The sequence below is a fragment of the Pantherophis guttatus genome, chromosome 8, assembly GCF_059756535.1.
Source record: "Pantherophis guttatus breed Tessera chromosome 8, ASM5975653v1, whole genome shotgun sequence".
Lineage (NCBI taxonomy): Eukaryota > Metazoa > Chordata > Lepidosauria > Squamata > Colubridae > Pantherophis > Pantherophis guttatus.
In genome coordinates, this window is record NC_142070.1 from 60421082 (window position 1) to 60442863 (window position 21782).

General features: G+C 39.4%; 1 protein-coding gene across 6 annotated transcripts in view; it reads right to left on the reverse strand.

Annotated features, from left to right (window-relative positions):
- Positions 1–21782, reverse strand: part of GABRA2 (gamma-aminobutyric acid type A receptor subunit alpha2) — a 331422-nt gene that overhangs the window by 303965 nt on the left and 5675 nt on the right. For all 6 annotated transcript variants that reach the window (XM_087875270.1, XM_034432901.3, XM_087875267.1 and 3 more), the window contains exon 3: positions 20959–21074. In XM_087875270.1, the coding sequence (XP_087731396.1) occupies positions 20959–21074 (116 nt within the window). The remainder of the gene's footprint in view (positions 1–20958; positions 21075–21782) is intronic.

Below are 21782 nucleotides of genomic sequence, written 5' to 3' on the forward strand. Positions count from 1 at the left end.
AACATTTTGCCAAGATTTCTTTTTTTGTTTCAAATGATTCCGGTGCTCAAAAGTGATAAACAATTGAAAGTCTGGCAAACTGGAGTGAATAAGTTTGTCTGGAACGAGAAAAAGCCGAGAGTGAAATTGAAAATTATGCAAGATCTTCCAGAAAGAGGAGGTCTTAAACTTCCAAACCTACAGTTATATTATGATGCAGCAGCTTTAACTTTAACAAGTGATTGGTTTGGAAGGAAAAAGACTGGAATATTGAATGCAGAAAGTTTTGATCTTGAATTTGGATGGCATGCTTACTTATTTTATGATGACAAAGTTGATAAAGTATTTAAAAGTCATATACTTAGAGACTCTTTGATGAGAGTTTGGAAGAAGCACCGATTCAAATGGGATTATAAAATACCGCTATGGCTGGATCTTGGTCATATTTTATGGAATACAAATATAATGTCACTCGCGGGGGGTTTTATACAAAGAGGTTCTTTTTACAGATGCGGGCAGATGGCAGCTGAAGACATTGCAGACACTGTTGGACGAAGGGATTAATTTAACTTGGTTACAATATAATCAATTACAATTGAGATGGAAAGAGAACCAAAAAACTGGTATTATGTTGCACGAGGAAGAATTGGTTAGACATATAAAAGAGAAAGGTCCAATGCATATCAAAAGGCTTTATAATGTTTTGTTAGAAAGGGATTCAGAAACTGAATTAGTTAAAGATTGTATGATTAAGTGGGCACAAAATTTTGAAGAACCAGTGATGTTGGAAACATGGGAAAAAATTTGGGTTCAGAATGTTAAATTTACACAGTCGCAGAACCTGAGGGAAAATTTTTATAAAATGTTTTATAGATGGCATTTAGATCCCAAAAAGTTGTCATGTATGTACCCTAATGTTCAGCCAAAATGTTGGAGATGTGAATGTTTGGATGCTACGTATTATCATGTTTGGTGGACCTGTAGGAAAGTTAAGGCTTTTTGGATAAAAATTTGGTGGGTCATGCAGAATGTTTTGAAGAAAAAAATTCAATTCTCTCCACAATTGTTTTTATTGGGTATAGTTAAGGGTTTTACATCGGGTGAAACAAAACTGATATTATATATGATAACAGCAGCAAGATTTTGATAGGTAAATATTGGAAAAATGAAGCTTTGCCCACTATTGAGGAATGGACTTTGAAGATGGCCAGTTTTGCAGAGATGGCGAAGATTTCAGCATACTTAAAAGATTGTTCACAAGAGACTTATGAATGGGAATGGAAAAGGTGGATAGAATATGTTCAGAACAAATATCAAACTAGAAAGTATCAAATAGCTTTTATTTGAAAATAATGTATTAGAAATATTTTAATGTAATGAGGGTAAAAAGAAAAACTATAAAGGGGAGGGAGGGGTTCAAGTTTTTATATAAGTTTTATATTAAGGGTTTTTTTTTTGTTTTTTTCTTTATCTTTCTTTATCAGATAGGAGTATAATATAGGGAAGTCTGGGGGGAGGGGAGGGTTAGGGAGGGTTAGGGAGGTTGGGAAGTTTGGGGTGGGTGGTGGTGGGGGGGGGAAAGGGGTGAAAATGTAATTGTAAAACTTTTGCAATAAAAAAAAAAAAAGAAGAAGTAAAAGAATGCTACAATGGGCATAAATGATGACCAGTCATAAGTGTGAAGATCGGTCAAAAGTGCGAGGACCTGTCAGAAATGACTTTTTTCAGCCCTCTGAGTAGTCCCTATACACATAGCCATGGCCACCCGATCACATGACCAGCTAGCCACGCCCACCCGGTCACATGATCTCCAAGCCATGCCCACAAAATAAGCCACGCCCACAGAACCGGTAGTAAAAAAATTTAGAACCCACCCCTAGTTGGGGGTCACCACAACATGAGGAACTGTATTAAAGGGTCGCGGCATTAGGAAGGTTGAGAACCACGGCTCTATACCTTTTACCTTATTCCTAGACGTACTTTCAGAAAAATGGTTCATTTCTGGAAAAACTACAATAACCAGTTAGAGAAGGAAGATTAAATTTTTCAGATTTAAGCGTATGTTATGCATTCTTCAGAACCACCAAGAGGATCAAACTATAGAATTTTTATTATTTCAGGAGCTACAGTATAAATAACTTATGCTAGAAAGTACAAGAGCACTTAGATTTAGATATGAGTCAACTGAAAGTGTTTCAGAATCCTCTGTACCATCACATAATTAAAATGCTCTTTGCATAGCTATGGGGAAAAGGAACTAGATTTCAATGCACAAACCTCAGTGCAAAACTATTTTTTGATGTCATTTTTTTAGATTTTAATTTAAGTTTAATTTTTAAAAAAGCTGTTGTTCTGGATACATTGGTCTCCTAGGTGATGGGTTAAGCTCACTGTTACGTGTTCAAATAACAACATTAGGATAAGATTGTTCTTAGAGACTCATATTCTTGATGAAGCCTTTGTTCTTCTGAATTGCACATCTGTGAGCTGGAAACTAACAGAAGAAGAAAATAGCTATTGCATGTTCTTACAGTTGCAAAAAAGAAAAGGCACTATAATGATGGAAGCACATGCTGTCTTCCACCAAATGTACTTAGCCCAAAGAATCTGCCTTTTTAAATATATGTGAGCATGTATTTCACTGTCAAAAGTTGTATTTGGACAATTAATTTCAGCACATATATTTATTTATATGTTTAATTTCCACTATAAATAAACCATATAACTATTGTTGAATGAACAAATCTAAATTTTAATAGTTTAATTCTACACATGACTACTGTTATATAAATATGCTTTTATTTCTTTTTATGTGTTTGCAGGTATTTTTAGTAAAATTTTAACCATTTTTGGTAAAGAACAATACTGGTCTTTTTTTTCAAATGGCTTGGTGCTGTCTCACAAAACAACAGCAGTATCTCTCCTTTCATATACTAAAAAAATCATCTAAATTTAAAACATTTGTTTCCATGGTATTAATATATACTGTATAAAATAAACATTTTACAATTTTTTCCCAGAATTATTTTGTTCTGGGCTGAAATTCCTTCTTGTCCAAGTAATATAACAAGGGAATGAAAGAAGATTCCGGCCAAACATGATAAGAATAAATCATGCCTAAATAACATAATAGTTACATGTAGTCCTTTATTAAACAAAATCACTAAATGAAACCACAACTGTATTTATGATTTTACTTCAGCTTTCCTTTGTTTTATAGACCTGTGAAGGTTGTAAATGTGAGGAATGGTTATAAAGTTAGTTTTTCATCACTGTCTTAACTGTGAATGGTCTCTAAATAAGGCAGTTCCTAAACAAGATTTATCTCTATGCCTCAGAAAACTTGGAATGATGTGGTATATTTAAAAACTAATTATTGACCCAAATCAGAGATGAAATTATTGTATCACCTATTTATTTCTTCAAATTCTTCTTTCTTGGGTTTATGATTATATACACAATTTGCATTAAGAGGATCTTACATGGTGCAGAGTGCACGCAGGGTCCCCTAAATTAGATCCCAGTCAATAATTCTAGTCGTGTATTCTCCCTTTTCTTTTTGTGTGTATGTTCCCTTATACAGAATGCCAAAGTCTGCTGTAGCAGGCCTACCATTTATCTTTCAACAATGAGGATATTTTCTCTCTTTCTGCTTAAGGAAGATTATTTTTTTCAAACTGATATGTCTGTTGAATGACCCTTAATATGTTATAAAGGATTCCAGATCATAAAATATTCTTCCTCTGTGTAAATAAAGCGGTAGACAGCTCTGTTCATCTTCAAGAGAGCTAAAATCCTGGCTGTAACAAGGAATTATCTTGCAAATTAATAACAGTGGCTAAATTGTCATTTTAAGCTTTACCTCATCATCTCAGTAAGGAACTCTCTTTTTGTTCTGAGAACAATTTGAAAACTATGGGAATGGCAGAGGAGAAAGAAGAGAATTGCCTAGAATATGTATGTACATTATTCTTTGTACATTATAAAATGTCAACATTCAGCATTTGTACATTTCAAAACCCAGGACTCGGGGGAAGAACCCATAGAATGTATCTGACTACAGAGTTCCAGGCAATTATTCACAATGAACAGAATAATCCTAACTCCTAGACCTGTTTGCTAATGAAAATTAAGATAAGGCAGGCAAACTCTTCTGCCAGAGCAAAGGAGATCTTAATGGAGGTTATATCTATCTTTTATACAACTTTATAACTACAAATCAACTGTACTGCTATTCTGGTCAGCCCTCAAAATAGAATATTTTACTAAGAGAACAGAGGAGGACCCTTTTATTCTCTCAAATGTCTATAATCTGTAAGGCTGAGCATTCCATTACAGTCTGGAGCTAATTCTTCTTGCACTGTTCTCACCCACATGGTCACATATTCTTCAAATTATAAACTCAGCAAAAAGCAATTATCTAAGTAACTCCGGGGATACAATGTTTCTAATTGGATTTTCTGAGCTGGAAGTTAAGATGGCGTTTCTTTGTTGCGATTTTAAAAGGGAAAGTTAGAAAAAGTTTTTGCTAATAGACTCGTGCTCAGAGACTGGCTTTAAGTTGCTGGAATAGACTTTGAAGAGCTGTTTGGGAAAAGATTGTTTATAAAGAAATTGCTGAATGCTGCTCAAAAGGATGGCTCTGACTTTATGATTTTATGGTTGTGGGAAGAAAGAAAATTTCTTTAAAATAAAATGGCTTCTAAGAAAGGAGATCTTGAAAGTGCTGGATGCTATTTGGAGGTGTCAGAAACGAAACAGTTGTCTGATTTACAGAGTTGTAAGTATTTTGATGCAGAACTTACAGAATTTATAAAAGAAGCCATGAATAATCATACTGCAGCTATAAGTAACCAAATAGCAATTCTTAAAGGGATAACAACAGAAATGACTGAGGAAATCAAAACAACTACGGAGCATGATGACAACTCAGGAGATATTGCAGCAGAGAGGGTGGAAGAATTTTCTCAAGAATTTTCGAGCTTACTCTCTGCTCTTTTCGGAAAAATTGATAGAATCCTTCAAAATTATGACTTGGTTTGGAAAAAAGTAGTAAATGACCAGACTTTCGAAGTTTCAGAAGATGAAGGAGACTTGTCAGTGGCATCTATACATTTAATAGAAAAGCAACAATTGAACTTTTCTTCACAAACTCTTGACAAACTTTGGTTTTACAGACGAAGGAATGAACTGATTTATATAAGCATGAAGAGGCGATTTGGGGGCTCTAAATCAGAGGAAACTTTTTTAAAAAGGGGACAATTTTTGCAGTTATATCAACCTCAAATTAAAATGAAAAACCTCCTCAAAATAGAAGTAGGAGGGATGCAGAAAGATTGGAAAAAATATAAAAAGAAAGCAAGAATGGAAGATTAACCTTTTCTTTTGGCTTTGTAGTTGTTCTACTCATGGTTAAAAATGATTATGTTGTAGGTATTATAACTACTGAGGGGGGGAAAAGTATAAAGTTAAATATTGATTTTTAAATATGATGTATTAATGGTTGATTAATCCTTTTTGGTTTTTTAGTTTATGTATTAATGGTTAATTATGTTGTTGATTATCTTTTAAATTTTAAAAATTGGAGGGAGGAATAATGAAGGGGGAAATTTAGAAACTTAAAAAATGTAGAAATTTAATTAGTGAATATCTAAGGTTTATTTTTTGTTATGAGATTTCAAAATAAGAAACCAAGAATGGAAGATTAATTTTTTTTTTTTTTTTGGCTTTGCAGTTGTTCTATTCATGGTTTAAATTGATTATGTTTTAGGTGTTATAACTATTGAGGGGGAAAAAGTATAAAGTTGAATATTGATCTTTAAATATGATGTATTAATGGTTGATTAATCTTTTTTGGTTTTCTAGTTAATGTACTAATGGTTAATTATAAAAATGTAGAAATTTAATTAGTGAATATCTAAGGTTTATTTTTTGTTATGAGATTTCAAAATATCTGAACTTTGAGAAAAATAGGAGGGGGAAAAATGTTTTTAGGTTTGAATGTTTAAGATTTGTTAATGGTTTTAAAATTCTTAGAGTTATTGGATTACATGTTACTTTGTGTTTATATAAAGGGAGGTTGATGAAATTGTAAAAGGGGAGTTAAGGGGTCTTGGGAGTTATTAAATCTTGTAGTTAGCTAGTTTATTTTAGCGAATGTTTGGTGAAATCTATGCCCTGTTTTTGTTCTGGGAAGTCGGGGGTGGGGGGTGGTAAGGAGGGGATGAAGATTGAGTTTACCAAATTGATTTTTTTTTCTTTTTTTCTGATGATAGTATGAATGATTGTTTATATTGTATACTTGTTTGATCAGAAAATAAAAACTTTTTTATTTAAAAAAAAAAAAAAGCAATTATCTAAGCACTACATGATTGACAAAATCAACCATCAAAGAATTGAACAACTGTATAAAAATATTTGATAGCTCTTGTAATAGTAGTTACTCCACCTTGAGTCTTCAGAGAAAGGCGGCATACAAGTTGAACAAATAAATAAAAATAAATAATTTTACAGCAAATCTACCATATGATCAGGAAAAGCTGGCATAGCCAAATCTCAAATAAAGAGTTCTTCCGTTTCTGTGTAGGAACTCCACACAAGACAAATAGAGACAACAGAAGATAAGAAAACAGAAAGTTTAAGTCAGTAAATAGTAGTCAAGGAGGCCTCCAGAAGAGACAAGGTTCTACACTCTGTCTTTAGTCCAGCCAAAGAACACTTGTTAACAAAAGTCTATCTACACCATTGGCTACACAATTCCTGCCAAACAATATTGTTGCATGTTATTTTTAATATAGTAATGATTTGTGAATCATCATTTATTCATACAGTGATGCCAGAAATACTCAAAAGAGGTAGAGATGTATCAGCCTATTATTTTATTGTTAAATCAATACACAGTTTCCTGAACAGCAAGGTCAATGTTTAGACTTTTTCCAGATTCAAATGCAAAATTCTGATGCAACATACAGAAATAATTCTTTCTCCAACCTACTGACTCTTTAGGACTAAATGATTGCAATTTTTTCTTTTTTCACCTAAATTACTGTTCTCTTGTTCTAGCTATTAAAAATATAAACTGCATATTTCATTTAAATCTTTTTTGCTGCTGCTGTTTCTGATGTATATGACAAAAAAGGTTTTGAAAAAAGTTGTCAAGTTTTGAAGTGTGTTTTTGCTTCTGTGCTTCTGTGCTTGCCAACCACTGAGATGGGAGGGGAAAGGGAAGATGGAATGTAGACTCCAGACATCAAGAAGACAGCCATGAGAACCAAGGACACTTTGGCAGATGTTTGCTAAAGTCAAAGACTTTTTCCCATAAAAATACAATGAGACTCAATTGGACAATGTGATCTGGTCTAATGGGGGGAGGTAGAATCTATACTTATGTGGATTTGTGAAGGAATTAGCCAAATCTGGTTTTGCCCTCATCTGTGCTGAAATGGTGCACTGTTTTGCATTAGGACAGTGGTTCTCAACCTTCCTAATGCCGCAACCCTTTAATACAGTTCTTCATGTTGTGGTGACCCCAAACCAGGGGTGGGCTCTAAATTTTTTTACTACCGGTTCTGTGGGCGTGGCTTATTTTGTGGGCGTGGCTTGGAGGTCATGTGACTGGGTGGGCGTGGCTAGCTGGTCATGTGACCGGGTGGCCATGGCTATGTGTATAGGGACTACTCAGAGGGCTGAAAAAAGTCATTTCTGACAGGTCCTCGCACTTTTGACCGGTCTTCACACTTATGACCATCCTCATATTTATGCCCGTGCAGCATTCTTAACAACCGTGTCACTCATTTCACAACTGCTTCTCTTCACCATGGTGACAAGATAGGGCAAAAACGTAAAATGTGAGGACAGTCGTAAGTTCGAGGACTGGTCAAAAGTGTGAGGACCAGTCAGAAATAACTTTTTCAGCCCTCTGAGTAATCCATAAGCATAAAAGAATACAGCAATAGAGAGGGATAAAGGAAGGGAAGGGAAATTAGAGTAGGAGTGAGGGTAAGAGAGGAAGGAAGAGAGGAGGAGAAGGAGAAAGGAAGAAGAAGTAGGGAGGAGAAGAAGAGGGGGAGGAAGAGAAAGTAAGAAGGAAAGAAAAGAGAGAGGTGGTAGGTTTGAGGAGAAAGATTGCTCTTTAATAATAAAAAAGATGAAAGGGAAGAAAGCCAACCCCAAACAAATATAAAGATATTAAGATGAAGAATGAATTGTTAAACTTTAAAGAATAAAAGAGAACAAATATGAATAAGTAACAATAATTAGAAACACACATACAAACAAACAATGTATTTTCTTTGAACAGAGTATTTGGCCGGTTCACAAATTTAAACAGTGTTTAGTCATTTCAATTAAATTTACAATTTCTATATTTCCTTTTTGCCATATTTATTCCTCATCTATTTTTGTAAAAAACCAATATTACCCTTCATCCTCATCTCTAATCTTAATCAAATTCAATTTTTCCCTTCTATTCTATATTATACCCCTTCCCATTGTCATCTATTTTTATATCCATCCTCACATTGGTTAATTATGTAATATTACAGTTATTTAATATAAATTCAACATTTTAATATAAATCAATTAGTTATATAACTACCTTTTTTGTATATTAATCAATATGAACATGAATATTCCAATTATTTCCATGCAATCCAATTTCTTACAAATCAATTAATTATATTTACCAATAATAATAAACCAAATAATTTCCCCCATATATTCCTCCAAACCACAACTTAACCATTTCTGCTTTCAACACAATATACAATTAATAGTATCTCAATTATTACAATTCCCTAGTTAAATAGAGCTTTTTTTCTTTTGTGTTTTAAAATCTTGAACTCTCCTCTTTTTCCCTAAATTTCCCATTGTTTGCACCTACCTTTTTTGGTGAGGAAAAAGAAAAGAAATCTGCCTGCCTAATTTTCCAACGTTGTAGCAACAGCAAAGCCAACAGCCTGCTTTACTTTCAGTTTCGTTTTTCAGCATAGCTAGGGGGAAAAAAGTCTGCTCCAGCAAGCAGCAGAGCCCTGAGCAAAACAGCTGAGAGCAAATCAGCTGAGAGTCGGGAGCCGATCTAATCAAGGGCTAATTAGCTGAAGCTCCGCGGGCCAATAAAATTACAAAAAAACACCAAACCATTTGTTAAATTGCTGGCTCGCCCGCCCCTCGCCCACCACTATTTATTGGCAATAAATAGTGGTGCAGAGGGGTGGGGCAAGCCAGCAATTTAACAAACGGTTCGGCTGAACCCCTTAGAACCGGTAGAATCCCACCACTGGCTATAGGGCGGCCCTTTGAAGCCCCGCGGCAAGAATTTAAACGGTTTGTTTCCCTCTAGCCATTAGCTGGGACTCAGGAGGCAGCAATAGATTGGGAGTGGGCGGGGTAAGCGAACGGCCGGCGATCCAACAGAGCAGAGTGTGAGGGTGAGTGAAGGCGTGGGGGGGGGCGAGAGAGGGCTTTGGCGACCCCTGTGAAATGGCCGTTCGACCCCCAAAGGGATCGCGACCCCCAGGTTGAGAACCGCTGCATTAGGACATAGGATCGTCTCAGCCATGTTTGCTTTTGTTGGGTTTGTCAGTCGGAATGTTGACAAAAGTACTATATCGTGCCTGTATATTTCAGCCAACTGAGAAGTTTATCCGTGAGTGAGCACAGGTATTCCTTGGTTTACAATTATTCATTTAGTAACCATTCATAGTTACAAGAGCACTTAGGACAAAAATAACTTAGGACCAGTCCTCACACTTATGACCGTCACACCATCTCTATAGTGACATGATCAAAATTTCAGAGCTTGGCAAACAATATGTTCTAGGGCCACGTGATCACCATTTATGAACTTGCCAGATAGTTTCCACACACAGGTCAATGTAGAAACTGGATTTGCTTAATAATTACAATGATTTAACAATTGTGACAAAAAAATTGGGCCTGACTCACTTAACAACCACCTTGCTTAGCAGTAGAGATTTTGGTCCCAATTGCAGTTGTAGGTTGAGGACCACCTGTATGTGTGTATCAAATCACCATATTTCTTTAGCATTTAGGCTACATCAGGATATTGTCAACTCACAAAGCATCCCTGGCCTGCTCTCGAGTTGCCATAGGCAAAGGGGAAGGGAAACTGACGAAGCAGCATGGCAGCCAAAGACAGAAGTACATTCCAGACATATCTCTCTCAAGGCTGTCTCCCAGGGTTACCCTTAGTGGCTGGAGGGGAGTGATCTCTACAACCCGCGAAATTGCTATGTTGGCGAATATGATTGATGAATATTATGAATATGACCCTGGGGGGAGAGGGGAAACAGGGTCATGATTGGGGTGTAAATTACGTGGGGTCAGAGTTGGCCTCACTTGGAATGTGCTGACATGAAGCTCCTAATAAATAACTGGATTTCTTTTGAACCTTGGCTCGAGGCTCATGATTTAATTAGGGCATCCATCGGAACCCTGACAGCAAGCCAACTCTCTCAAAACTAATCAAAATTACCAGGACTCCTGAGCCCCGGGGTGCGTGGAGAGAAACTCAGGCGACCATGGCAGAGGGCGGACTATCTGAAGAGAGCCTGTTCCAACCAATCCAGAGAGAGGCAGAACTTGCCTCCAACCAGGGATTTCCAGGACTCAGCAGCCTAATTGAAACTGGAGTGCAGCCCTCCCTGACCATCAAAGCTGAGACACCCGCCCCAGCAACCGAAGCAAAAAGGGATGAGTATTGGTGGAAAAGAATCCCTAAAGCAGCTGAGGTTGAGTTCCCCCACCTTAATGCCCAGAAGGGGGGAAGGCCCCTGAGCAAGCTAGGAAGAGTGGATTGGATGTGAGACTGGGCACATGCCAGGCTCCCAAAGCCCCTGAGGGAACCCCTGGGGAGATCCATAGAGCAGCTGAGGGAGGAATTTGACCAGGCAACCCTTCGTGATGAGGGGCCATCATGATGCCCAAAAGAGAGGGAAGTTGCAGCTGAACCCTTTGAAGTGAGGAGATGCAGATGGAAACACAGCCCCGCTTCTCCACCCACCAGAAGGAGAAGGATCCCTGCAGCCAGTACCTCCTCCACGCAACAGTCAAGCCTGTTCAAGGTTGACTCAGCCTTCCATCCTTTCGAGGTAGGTAAAATGGGGACCCGGTTTGTGGGGGCAATAAGCTGACTTTGTATAAAAAAAGAACACCACTTGGGGGGGTGGCGAAAGCCCTACTAAGCAGGTATATACAAAAGTATGAAGGCTATTGCTTAACGCATTGTAAGCCGCCCTGAGTCTCCAGAAAAGGGCGGCATATAAATCAAACCAATAAATAAATAAATAAATAAGCCGCCCAAGGCAGACAGCCCACCCACCTCTACAAACTAGAGCCGAAGAAGACAGCCAGCCACATCAAGCACAGGCTTACAGGGGCCGACATGAGGAGGGAGGAGCAGTGCTGAATGAACCACCCCGCTTAAGGGGAAAATTGGATGGGGACTGATATTAGCTGGCTCTATTCCTTGACTCGGCTGAGATCCACTTAGAGCACTATAGACACCTTTACCCATCCCACAGAGCCATGGTGAATACCATTGCCAAAGGGCTAGAGGGATAAGCAAGGGAATGGCTAGCAGCCCTCCACAAGAGGAGAGCCCCCCCCCCCCAACGTAGACAACTTCCTATGACAGCTAGAGGCCAGATTTGAGGAGGCGGAGGAGGATCGGTATGCGGAAGATGAGCTCAGAAACCTAAAGCAGAGGGGGCAACCCATTAAGAAACACATCTGTGAGTTCAGGAGAGTCATGGGGAAGCTACCCCCTTTGCCAGAGCAGCTGTTACGTTTCTTTTTTCAGAACAAGCCTGGACAAGCAAATTGCCCAGATAATCACTTATCAGGACATCCTGAACCGACTCTCTGGGTGGTTCTGAGTAGCCATAAAAGTCGACGGCGGATTGCGCACCAATGACATGAGAAAGCAACTGGACACCAAAGAGAAAGATCAACCAGACCAGAGACTATCCAGCCAATGGGGAGCCACAGCACTACAGCCAGCCCCAAAACCAACTCTCCCACGAAGTCAGCTGAAATGCTACAGATGTGGCGGGATAGGCCACATGGCATCAGCATGCATGACCCCAGCCCTAAAACTAAAACCAGAGCCACCACCCAAGGTATGACCAGAATGAGGCCCCAGGCATGTCACCGACATGTCCTGAAAAGCCCTCCAGGCTGCAGAGGTACCTCCCCACCCAGCCAAAGGCGGGGGGGAACTCCAACCAATGACGACCAGTCATCAGATTCCTATAACAGAGAGGACAAGGGAGAAAATGACTCAATGGTGAGTGAACTGCTCCAACATTTCATTTTCCCAATACACCTCAGAGCCCCAAAAACAGGAACCCAGGAGACTTTTCAAGCCCTAATAGACTCAGGCTGCACTAGATGCTTGATCAACCTAATCACAGTCCTGAAGCTAGGGATTAGAGCAAAAAGGCTGGCCCACCTGATCAGGTTCGGACAGGTTGATGGGTCTCCATTGGAGGGAGCCTATGCCACCCATCTGATCGAACCAGTGAAGCTAGAGGTAGCGAATCACTTGGAAGCAATTTGATTTGTAATAGTCCCCAAAATAACAGATGCAGTCATACTGGTACTCTCCGAGCTAGACAAATGGGGACTGACCATCTGGTGGCAAGGGGGCAGCTGAAGGCTGAGGATAGCAAGGAGACCCCAACCCCCTCCACACCAGCAAATAGAAGCACTGCCCACACAGGGAACCCTCTCAAAAGGCCCACTGGAACTGGCAGCCACTTCTGACAAAACCCCAGAGGCAGAACAAATCCCGAAAGAATAAGTTGCAAGAAAAAGTATGTGAACCCCTTGGGATTACGTGGAGTTTTGCATGAATTGGTCATAAAATGTGCTCTGAACTTCATCTAAGTCACAACAATAGAAAAAAACAGTCTGCTTAAAATAATACTACACAAACATTAGATGTTGCCATGGTTTAATTGAACATAACATGTAAACATTCACAGTGCAGGGAGGAAAAAGTATGTGAGCCCCTAGCCTAATGACTTCTCCAAGAGCTAATTGGAGCCAGGAGTGAGCCAACCTTGACTCCAATCAGTGTGATGATATTGGATGTGTCGCTGACAGCTGTCCTGCCCTTTAAAAACACACACCTGTTTTGGGTTTACAGTGTTTCAAGAAGCACTGTCTGATGTGAACCATGCCTCGCAGAAAAGAGCTCTCAGAAGACCTATGATCAAGAATTGTTGACTTGCATGATGCTGGAAAGGGTTACAAAAGTATCTCCAAAAGCCTTGATGTTCATGTGTCCACAGTAAGACAGACTGTCTACAAATGGAGAAAGTTTAGCACTGTTGCTACCAAGGTGGATAAAAATCAATGATTTTTTTAAAAAAATCAAAAAAATCAGATTTTTTTGATTTAAATTGGATTTTTTTTATTTAAATCGGATTTTTTTTAAATAAAATGCTTTTTGAGGAAAATATATTACCATCCAAAGGTTATTCCATCATGAAATAAAGATTAGTTTTTTAATTATGTAGAATAAGACTGTATATGTTTAATTTTTTTGGTAAATAAATTCCATTAATCCATTCACAATGGCATGCTCTTCCAGAGGTTTTTGTAAGATTATTGGGCAGTTTCTCTGCCTACAAGATATTATCACAGATGCTTGGTTTACTTTTGCAGTTCTCAAAACTGAATTTGCTCAGCAGAGATCACATGCCTCTTCTTCACAGCAAAAACGTTATAACATGAACAGAGCTGAGAAAAAGACCTTAATCCTATTGTTCTACAAACCTATGAATACAGAATCAACCCCTTCAGTGCTAAGTTTCAAGAAGTTCAGTGAATAGAATAGAAACAATATTTTTCTGATTGTTTGGAGTGGAATAGATCTGCACAAGAAGAAAGTGAAACTAAGTGTGAGGAGGAAGGGGCAAGCAGACAAGCAGTACAAAATGAAAGTGAAACTTTCTGAGTACAATATTGCACAGCCACAGACAGACAAGTCTTTGGATCTTTTTGTGTGTATGACCTGAGGTTTATCACATTCTTTCCTTGGAGGAAAAAACCTATAATGGCAGCAGGCCATAAAAGAGACCCAGTTTGGCAATATTTTAATGAAGTTCCTTTACCTATCGGTAAGGCAGGCATGCATGCAAACTGCAAACACTGCAACAAAGAAATGCAAGGCCTGGTGGCCCGAATGAGGCAACATCATGAGAAGTGCTGTGATGAAGATGACCAAAGAAACACATTTGAACAGGCAGGATCTTCAGGTTGGTAAACATTTTTATTGAATCATATTTCTAAAGACTGCCTTGAACTGTCATGTTTGAGCAAAATTATATTTCTTATTATTACTGCATGTTACTGTCATTTGGTATAGTTTTGAAGAAAAGCAAATATTCCTTTTGGGGCAGTGCTGTGTACAATAAGCAGAAATTGTATAAACAATAAAATAACAGCATTGACTTTTTTGTTTAGGGGAATTCATGGATTCTGGAAACTATCCACCTTCAAGATCACCATCCTCCTGTTCTACAGTTTCAGAGTTATCCATCCAGGATAGTGCTTCATTAGCATCATCATCATCAGACACCCACAGCCACATATCACTATCACCTAAAAGAAAGAAAAAACCCTTCCCTCCTGGAACCACCATAGATAAGTTTGTGATAAAAACTAGCAGATTAGAAAAAAAGTTAATTGATGAAAAAATTGCCCAGTTTGTTTATGCAACGAACTCTTCTTTCCGTCTGACTGAGAACCCACATTTCATTAATATGGTTCAGTCACTGAGACCAGGATACAGTCCACCCAGCAGAGCAGATGTTGCAGGGAAACTGCTGGATAAAGTGTATGACAGAGAAATGGAGCAATGTGCAACAGCTCTGGAGGATAGAATTGTTAACCTAAGTATTGATGGGTGGAGTAATGTCCGCAATGATCCTATTGTATGTGCTTGTATAACAACAGAAGAAAGGAAAGTCTTCCTTGCACAAACAATTGATACATCAGGAAATGCGCACACAGCAGAATACTTACAAGAAGTGACAGTAAAAGTTATAATAATGTGAACAAAAATTCAAATGTCTAGTACGCAGTTTGGTCACAGACAATGCTGCAAATGTATCCAAGATGAGAAGAAATTTAGAAGAGCAGGAAGGGAATACAAAGCTAATAACATATGGTTGCAGTGCTCATTTGCTGCACCTCTTAGCCAAAGATTTAAGTGTTCCAGAAATAAAGACTAATGTTGTTGAAATTGCTAAATACTTCCGTAACAATCATTTTGCTGCAGCAGCTCTGAAAAGGATGGGTGGAACCAAGCTAACGCTCCCACAAGATGTTAGATGGAACTCTGTGGTTTTGAGCAGTATATCAAGAACTGGCTTATTCATTCTAAATTGAGAAATCGTTTGGGACCCGATAAAGCAGGAAAGCTTGTTTTTCTTTTCCAGAATATGAACAAAAAAGAAGATGAAGATGACGAGTATTTAAGTTTTTCATGTGTAGGCTGGGCTGACAGTCTAAGTTTCTTAAAATATATATATTTTGTTTAGCCAAATTAGTTAACAAACATGGATGTTTGTTTAAGCAAATAACATATGCTGTAATGTTATTGTTTCAGTTGAATAAATCTATTTAAATTGTTATTATTAAGGTAATGATTATTTTTCTCCTTCCTAAGTACATCAGAAAAGTTGTCCAAATATGAATGATTAACCTATTAAACTGGGGATAAAAAAAACTAATATGAAAAGTTGTTATTCTAAAAATCTTCATCTACTTGCATATTAAAGTTATACCAGCAAGAATTAATCTTTATGTAGAAAACTATGATTTAAATCAAGCCTTACTGACTAGTGATTTAAATCATGATTTAAATCATGATTTAAATCAGTTTGATTTAAATCAAATCCCTGGTTGCTACTCTCCCTAGGCATGGTCGTCCTGTAAAAATGACTGCAAGAGCACAGCGCAGAATGCTTCATGAGGTAAAGAAGAATCCTAGAGTGTCAGCTAAAGACCTACAGAAATCTCTGGCACATGCTAACATTTTTGTTGACGCATCTACAATAAGGAAAACATTAAACAAGAATGGAGTACATGGGAGGACACCACGGAGGAAGCCATTGCTGTCCAAAAAATATATTGCAGCACGTTTGAAGTTTGCAAAAGAGCACCTGGATGTTCCACAGCACTACTGGCAAAATATACTGTGGACAGATGAAACCAAAATTGAGTTTTTTGGGAAGAACACACAACACTATGTGTGGAGAAAAAAAGACACAGCACACCAACATCAAAACCTCATCCCCACTGTAAAACATGGCGGAGGGAGCATCATGGTTTGGGGCTGCTTTGCTGCCTCAGGGCCTGGACGGATTGTTGTCATTGATGGGAAAATGAATTCCAAAATGTCTTTATCAAGACATTTTGCAGGAAAACGTACGACCATCTGTCCACCAACTGAAGCTCCGCAGAGGATGGGTGATGCAACAGGACAATGACCCAAAGCATACAAGTAATTCAACAAAAAAATGGCTTCAACAGCACAGAATACACCTTCTGGAGTGGCCCAGTCAGAGTCCTGACCTCAACCTAATTGAAATGCTGTGGCATGACCTTAAGAGAGTGATTCACACCAGACATCCCAAGAATATTGCTACACTGAAACAGTTTTGTGAAGAGGAGTGGTCCAAAATTACTCCAGATCGTTGTGCAGGTCTGATCTGCAACTACAGAAAACGTTTGGTTGAGGTTATTGCTGCCAAAGGAGGGTCAACCAGTTATTAAGTCCAAAGGTTCACATACTTTTTCCTCCCTGCACTGTGAATGTTTACATGTTATGTTCAATTAAACCATGGCAACATCTAATGTTTGTGTAATATTATTTTAAGCAATCTGTGTTTTTCTATTGTTGTGACTTAGATGAAATTCAGAGCACATTTTATGACCAATTCATGCAAAACTCCATGTAATCCCAAGGGGTTCACATACTTTTTCTTGCAACTGTATACCCCTCCCTCTCATGAAGGACATGCTATCTCACCTAGCCAAGGGAAAAGTTTTTACCAAATTAGATCTCAGAGAAGCATACTACCGAGTACGCATCAGGGAGGGAGATGAATGGAAAAGCATTCAACTGCCCCCTAGGGAGCTTCCAATTCAAAGTGATGCCTTTCAGACTGCAGGGGGCCCCAGCAGTGTTGATGCAGTTAATAAACAAAGTGCTACACAAGCACCTCTATAAGGGGGTCTTTGTCTACCTGAATGACATCCTCATCTACATTGATACCATGAATGACCACATACCTCTAGTCCGCCAGGTACTGGAAAAACTGGCAGCCAACCTATACATCAAGCTATCAAAATGCAAATTTCACCATGCATAGTTAGACTACCTGGGCTACCGAGTGTCAAAGGAGGGCATAGAGATGAACAGAGCCAAAGTACAAGCCATCCTTTGTTAGCTACAAAGCTTCCTAAGGGTTCAGAAATTTCTACAGGGAATTCATCTCTCCTTTGCAAAAATTACCAAACCCATGATGGACCTCCTAAAGACAGTGGACCCAGGGACGAAACCCTGCTCTGGGACCTAATCTGCCAAAATGCATTTGATTAACACTAAAAGAACTGTTTGCAAAGGAACCAGTGCTGAAGCAACCCGACCCCAAACAACCCTTCGTTATCCAAGCAGATGCCAGTGATGTGGCAGTGGGAGCAGTGCCACTCCAAAGAAATAGCCAAGGAAACCTACAGCCCTGCGCCTACACCTCCTGCAAGCTCACTGACATAAAGAGGCAATGGGCCACATGGGAAAAAGAGGCTTTTGCAGTGAAATGGGCACTGCTAACCTGGCACCCCCTGCTGGAAGGGGGGCAGAGACCGTTCGAAGTCTGGACAGACCACAAAAATCTGAAGGCCCCTAGAATACCATGAAAACAATCACCCAAACAAGTCTGCTGGGCTCAATACTTCAACCTGTTCGACTTCGTGCTAAAGCACATTCCAGGGGGGAGGAACTTTCTAGCTGATGCCCTCTCCCGCATGCCTAGTACAAATGCGAATGGGAGGAGGTAATAGATGCCATTGTCCCCCCTACCCAAACAGCCACCCAAGTGACCACCAGATGACAACGCTGCAACTGGCAAGACCAACCCACAAGCGATCTAACCACAAAACTCAAAACCAAACTGCTAGCAGACCCCTGGTTCCGAGACAACCAACACATCTTAACAAAAAGAGATGACCTAGCATGGAAGGGGACAAAACTCTACGTCCCAGAATCCCTATGCACCCTAATCCTCCAGAGGAGCCACGACATCAATCAGCAGGCCACTTTGGGTTCCTAAAGTCTTTACACTTAGCACGGAGGCAATTCTGGTAGGCTGGCATAAAGAAACACGTGAACAGTTATGTGAAAAGTTGCACCATCTATGCCACAATGAAGAAATGACCAGGGACACACACACACACACACACACACACACACACACACACCCCAGACTGATGCAACCAGTAGCAGAGCCAACGAGACCATGGGAGGAAATCGCAATGGATTTCATAGTGGAGTTGCCAAAAAATGGGGGGAACATGGTGATCTGGACTGTAATAGACTTATTCTCCAAGCAGACACACTTCATACCCTGCAGCAGACTACCCTTGGCCCACCAGCTAGCCAAACTGTTCCTGAAGCACATCTACAGCCTGCATGGAGTGCCATGGAGAATTATCTCAGACAGGGGAGTCCAGTTCACAGCTAAGTTTTGGAGGGAGTTCCTGCGGTCCATTGGGTCATCCCAGGGCCTTAGCTTGGCCTTTCATCCGAGCACTGGGGGGGGGGAGCAGAGAGACTGAACGCCATGGTAGAACAGTACCTAAGGTGTTACATGAACTATCAGCAGACCAATTGGGCAGACCTCCTGCCTTTCACTGTGGTCACATACAATAATGCTGTTCACAGTAGCACAAGACTAACTCCATTCAAAGTAGTGAGTTGCATGGACTTCATCCCAATACCTGAATATCCAAGGAATCCCCCCTCCTCAGTCAGCTTGACTGACTGATATCAACGCTGACAGCAACCTGGGAGAATGTCAAGAAAACGCTAACTAAAGCAGCGCAAACCTATAAGAAACAGGCAGACAACACCAAGCCCCGCAACAGCCATTCCAGTTGGGGGAGAAGGTCTACCTCTCCACAAAATATTTGACGTTAAAACTCCCCAGCAAGAAACTGGGGCCAAAGTTTATGGGACCATTCCCCATAATAAAGATAATCAACCCAGTCATGGTGCAATTAAAATTGCCCGACTGCTAGGGAAGATACACCCAGAATTCCATAGTAGCCTCTTTAAACCCATGGTCAGATCAATCCTGAGGCCACTAACCCGTGAGCCCCCAAACCCAGTGGTCATAGGTGGCTAAACCCATTATGAGGTGCAGCGAATCCTCGACTTGAGGTGGCACAGGAGGCAACTCAAATACTTAATCAAGTGGAAGGGCTACCCCTTATCATAGGCATCTTAGGTAAAGAGTAGGGACATCCAGGCTGACCTCCTCATAGCAAAATTCCATGCAGACAACCCAAAAAAGCCTGGGGGGGGAGTCGCAACCCTAAAATTTATACCTGTACTCAAATTACTTTGCACAGGTCGCCTTCAGGAAGTGAGGGGAGCCGACTGTCAACTCGCAAAGCATCCCTGGCCTGCTCTCGCCATAGGCAAGGGGGATGGGAAACCAACGAAGCAGCATGGCAGCCAAAAACAGAAGCACATTCCAGACATATCTCTCTCAAGACTGTCTCCCAGGGTCACCCCACAGTGACTGGAGGGGAGTGATCTCTACAACCCACGAAATTGCTCCGCTGGTGAATGTGATTGAGGACACACCCTAGGGGGAGGGGGGGAAACAGGGTCATGATTGGGACGTAAATTACGTGGGGTCAGAGTTGGCTTCACTTGGAAAGTGCTGACATGAAGCTCCTAATAAATAACTGGATTTCTTTTGAAGCTTGGCTCGAGGCTCATGATTTAATTAGGGCATCCATCAGAACTCTGACAGATATTTTCAAACTATAGTTCATAGAATCCTAAAAGTCCATGAAAACTTCAAGGGATTCCGTAAGAAACTAAGGGGAGAAAAAGTTCATTCAAAACACAGCCAATTTTCTATCCCTAAGCTTTGCCTCTTGATCAGGATGCCAGGAATTGTTTTCTTTTTAATAGATTTTCTCACAGATTTCAGAGTCTTGTATTCAGCAACTTACTGTGCAGTTCTGTTTCAAATCTTTGTTAATTTTTTTAGTGCTATAAAGAGAATATTTCCCTGACCAGGTTGGCAACAAAAGTCTCCCCTAGTGAAAGGCAGATCAGAGATAGGAAAGTTTAGTTCACTCCAAAAACAACTGCAGAAAGGGAGAGACCTGGAAAGCTCTGGATGAAAGACAGGTATTTAAATAGACTACATGAGTCATCCTGACTTTCTTTAATAGTTCTAGCAGAAGTAATTTATATTACTGTGCTACATAGTGCTTCTAACACTAGTTATACAGACAGAGAAGCTATTAATTTTCATTAATACTTCCAATATTTCAATTATAGCTTAAATCAAAGTTCTTTCCCTAATAGGATTAAAATACCACATCAGGTCTTTGGGGCAGTTTATATATACTCAAATAAACTAGCATCACATATAATATTAAGCTCCAAATTAATCCAAATTATAAAACAGAAAGTACTACTCATCCAAGGACTTCATACCATCAGTACTGAAGAGTGATTTTAAACATGAAAGGTTTGGAAACCACTTTCTTAAACCTATGCTCAACATTTTACCCACAACTTAAAATTACTACATGAAATTTTACTACTAGGAGAACATTAGTAAACAGAATTGTTAAACCCTGGAGTTCTAGGAACATTGTAGGATCTTTTGTTTGTTTCAGAATCAAATTATTTATTACCTCCCAGTCCAGGTCTTAGACGATTATCATAACCATCCAGAAGTCTGTCTAGAATTCTTGTGAAGATGGTAATGTTATTTTTTGCTTCATCTTCATTGGGGTCAGCCAGTGCTGATCTAACAGACATTGAGGAAAAAATAAACTAAGTATGCTTCATGTACATTTATTATAGTTTGAATATGTAGTGATCAATCGCTTTTTAGATATGGAACCTTTCATTTAACATCTCCTTTTGATATATAACTAATGCTAACATAACAGCAGTTACTTTCCTGTTTCTAATTTCCTGCTGCTTCCTGCAGTAAATTATACTCAATATTAAATACTCAAATTATCCATCCTTTTCCACTCTGTCTCGATAACCAATAACCTTGCATGATGTTGAAAAAGCTAAGGTGGATTAGATATGGTCAATACTTGAATGGAAGACTACCAGGAAATCTTCAACGTAGCCAAGATAAGAATTTTGAAAATGCTATCCCAGGAGAAAACAGTGACAACCACTTCTATATTTTTGTTAAGAAAACTGCATAGCATGTCCATGAGGTCACCAGAAATCAATTCTGACTTGAGGGAGACCTTGTTTTACTTTACATAAATGGATATAATCCAGGAAGGGGTTTCTTTTCTATGTATATATGTATATAACATATTTCAAGCATATGAAATATGACAGCATAGCTAGTGGTGCAATTCCATTCCACTAGGCTCAGGTTTGCCTAAGTAACAGTAGCTAGGGAACATTTATATGAACTTTAAGTCTGAAGCAGAGAGGGGGTGAGGCTTTCAATGTTAAAGGTTCATTATTGTCTACCAAATCTTGC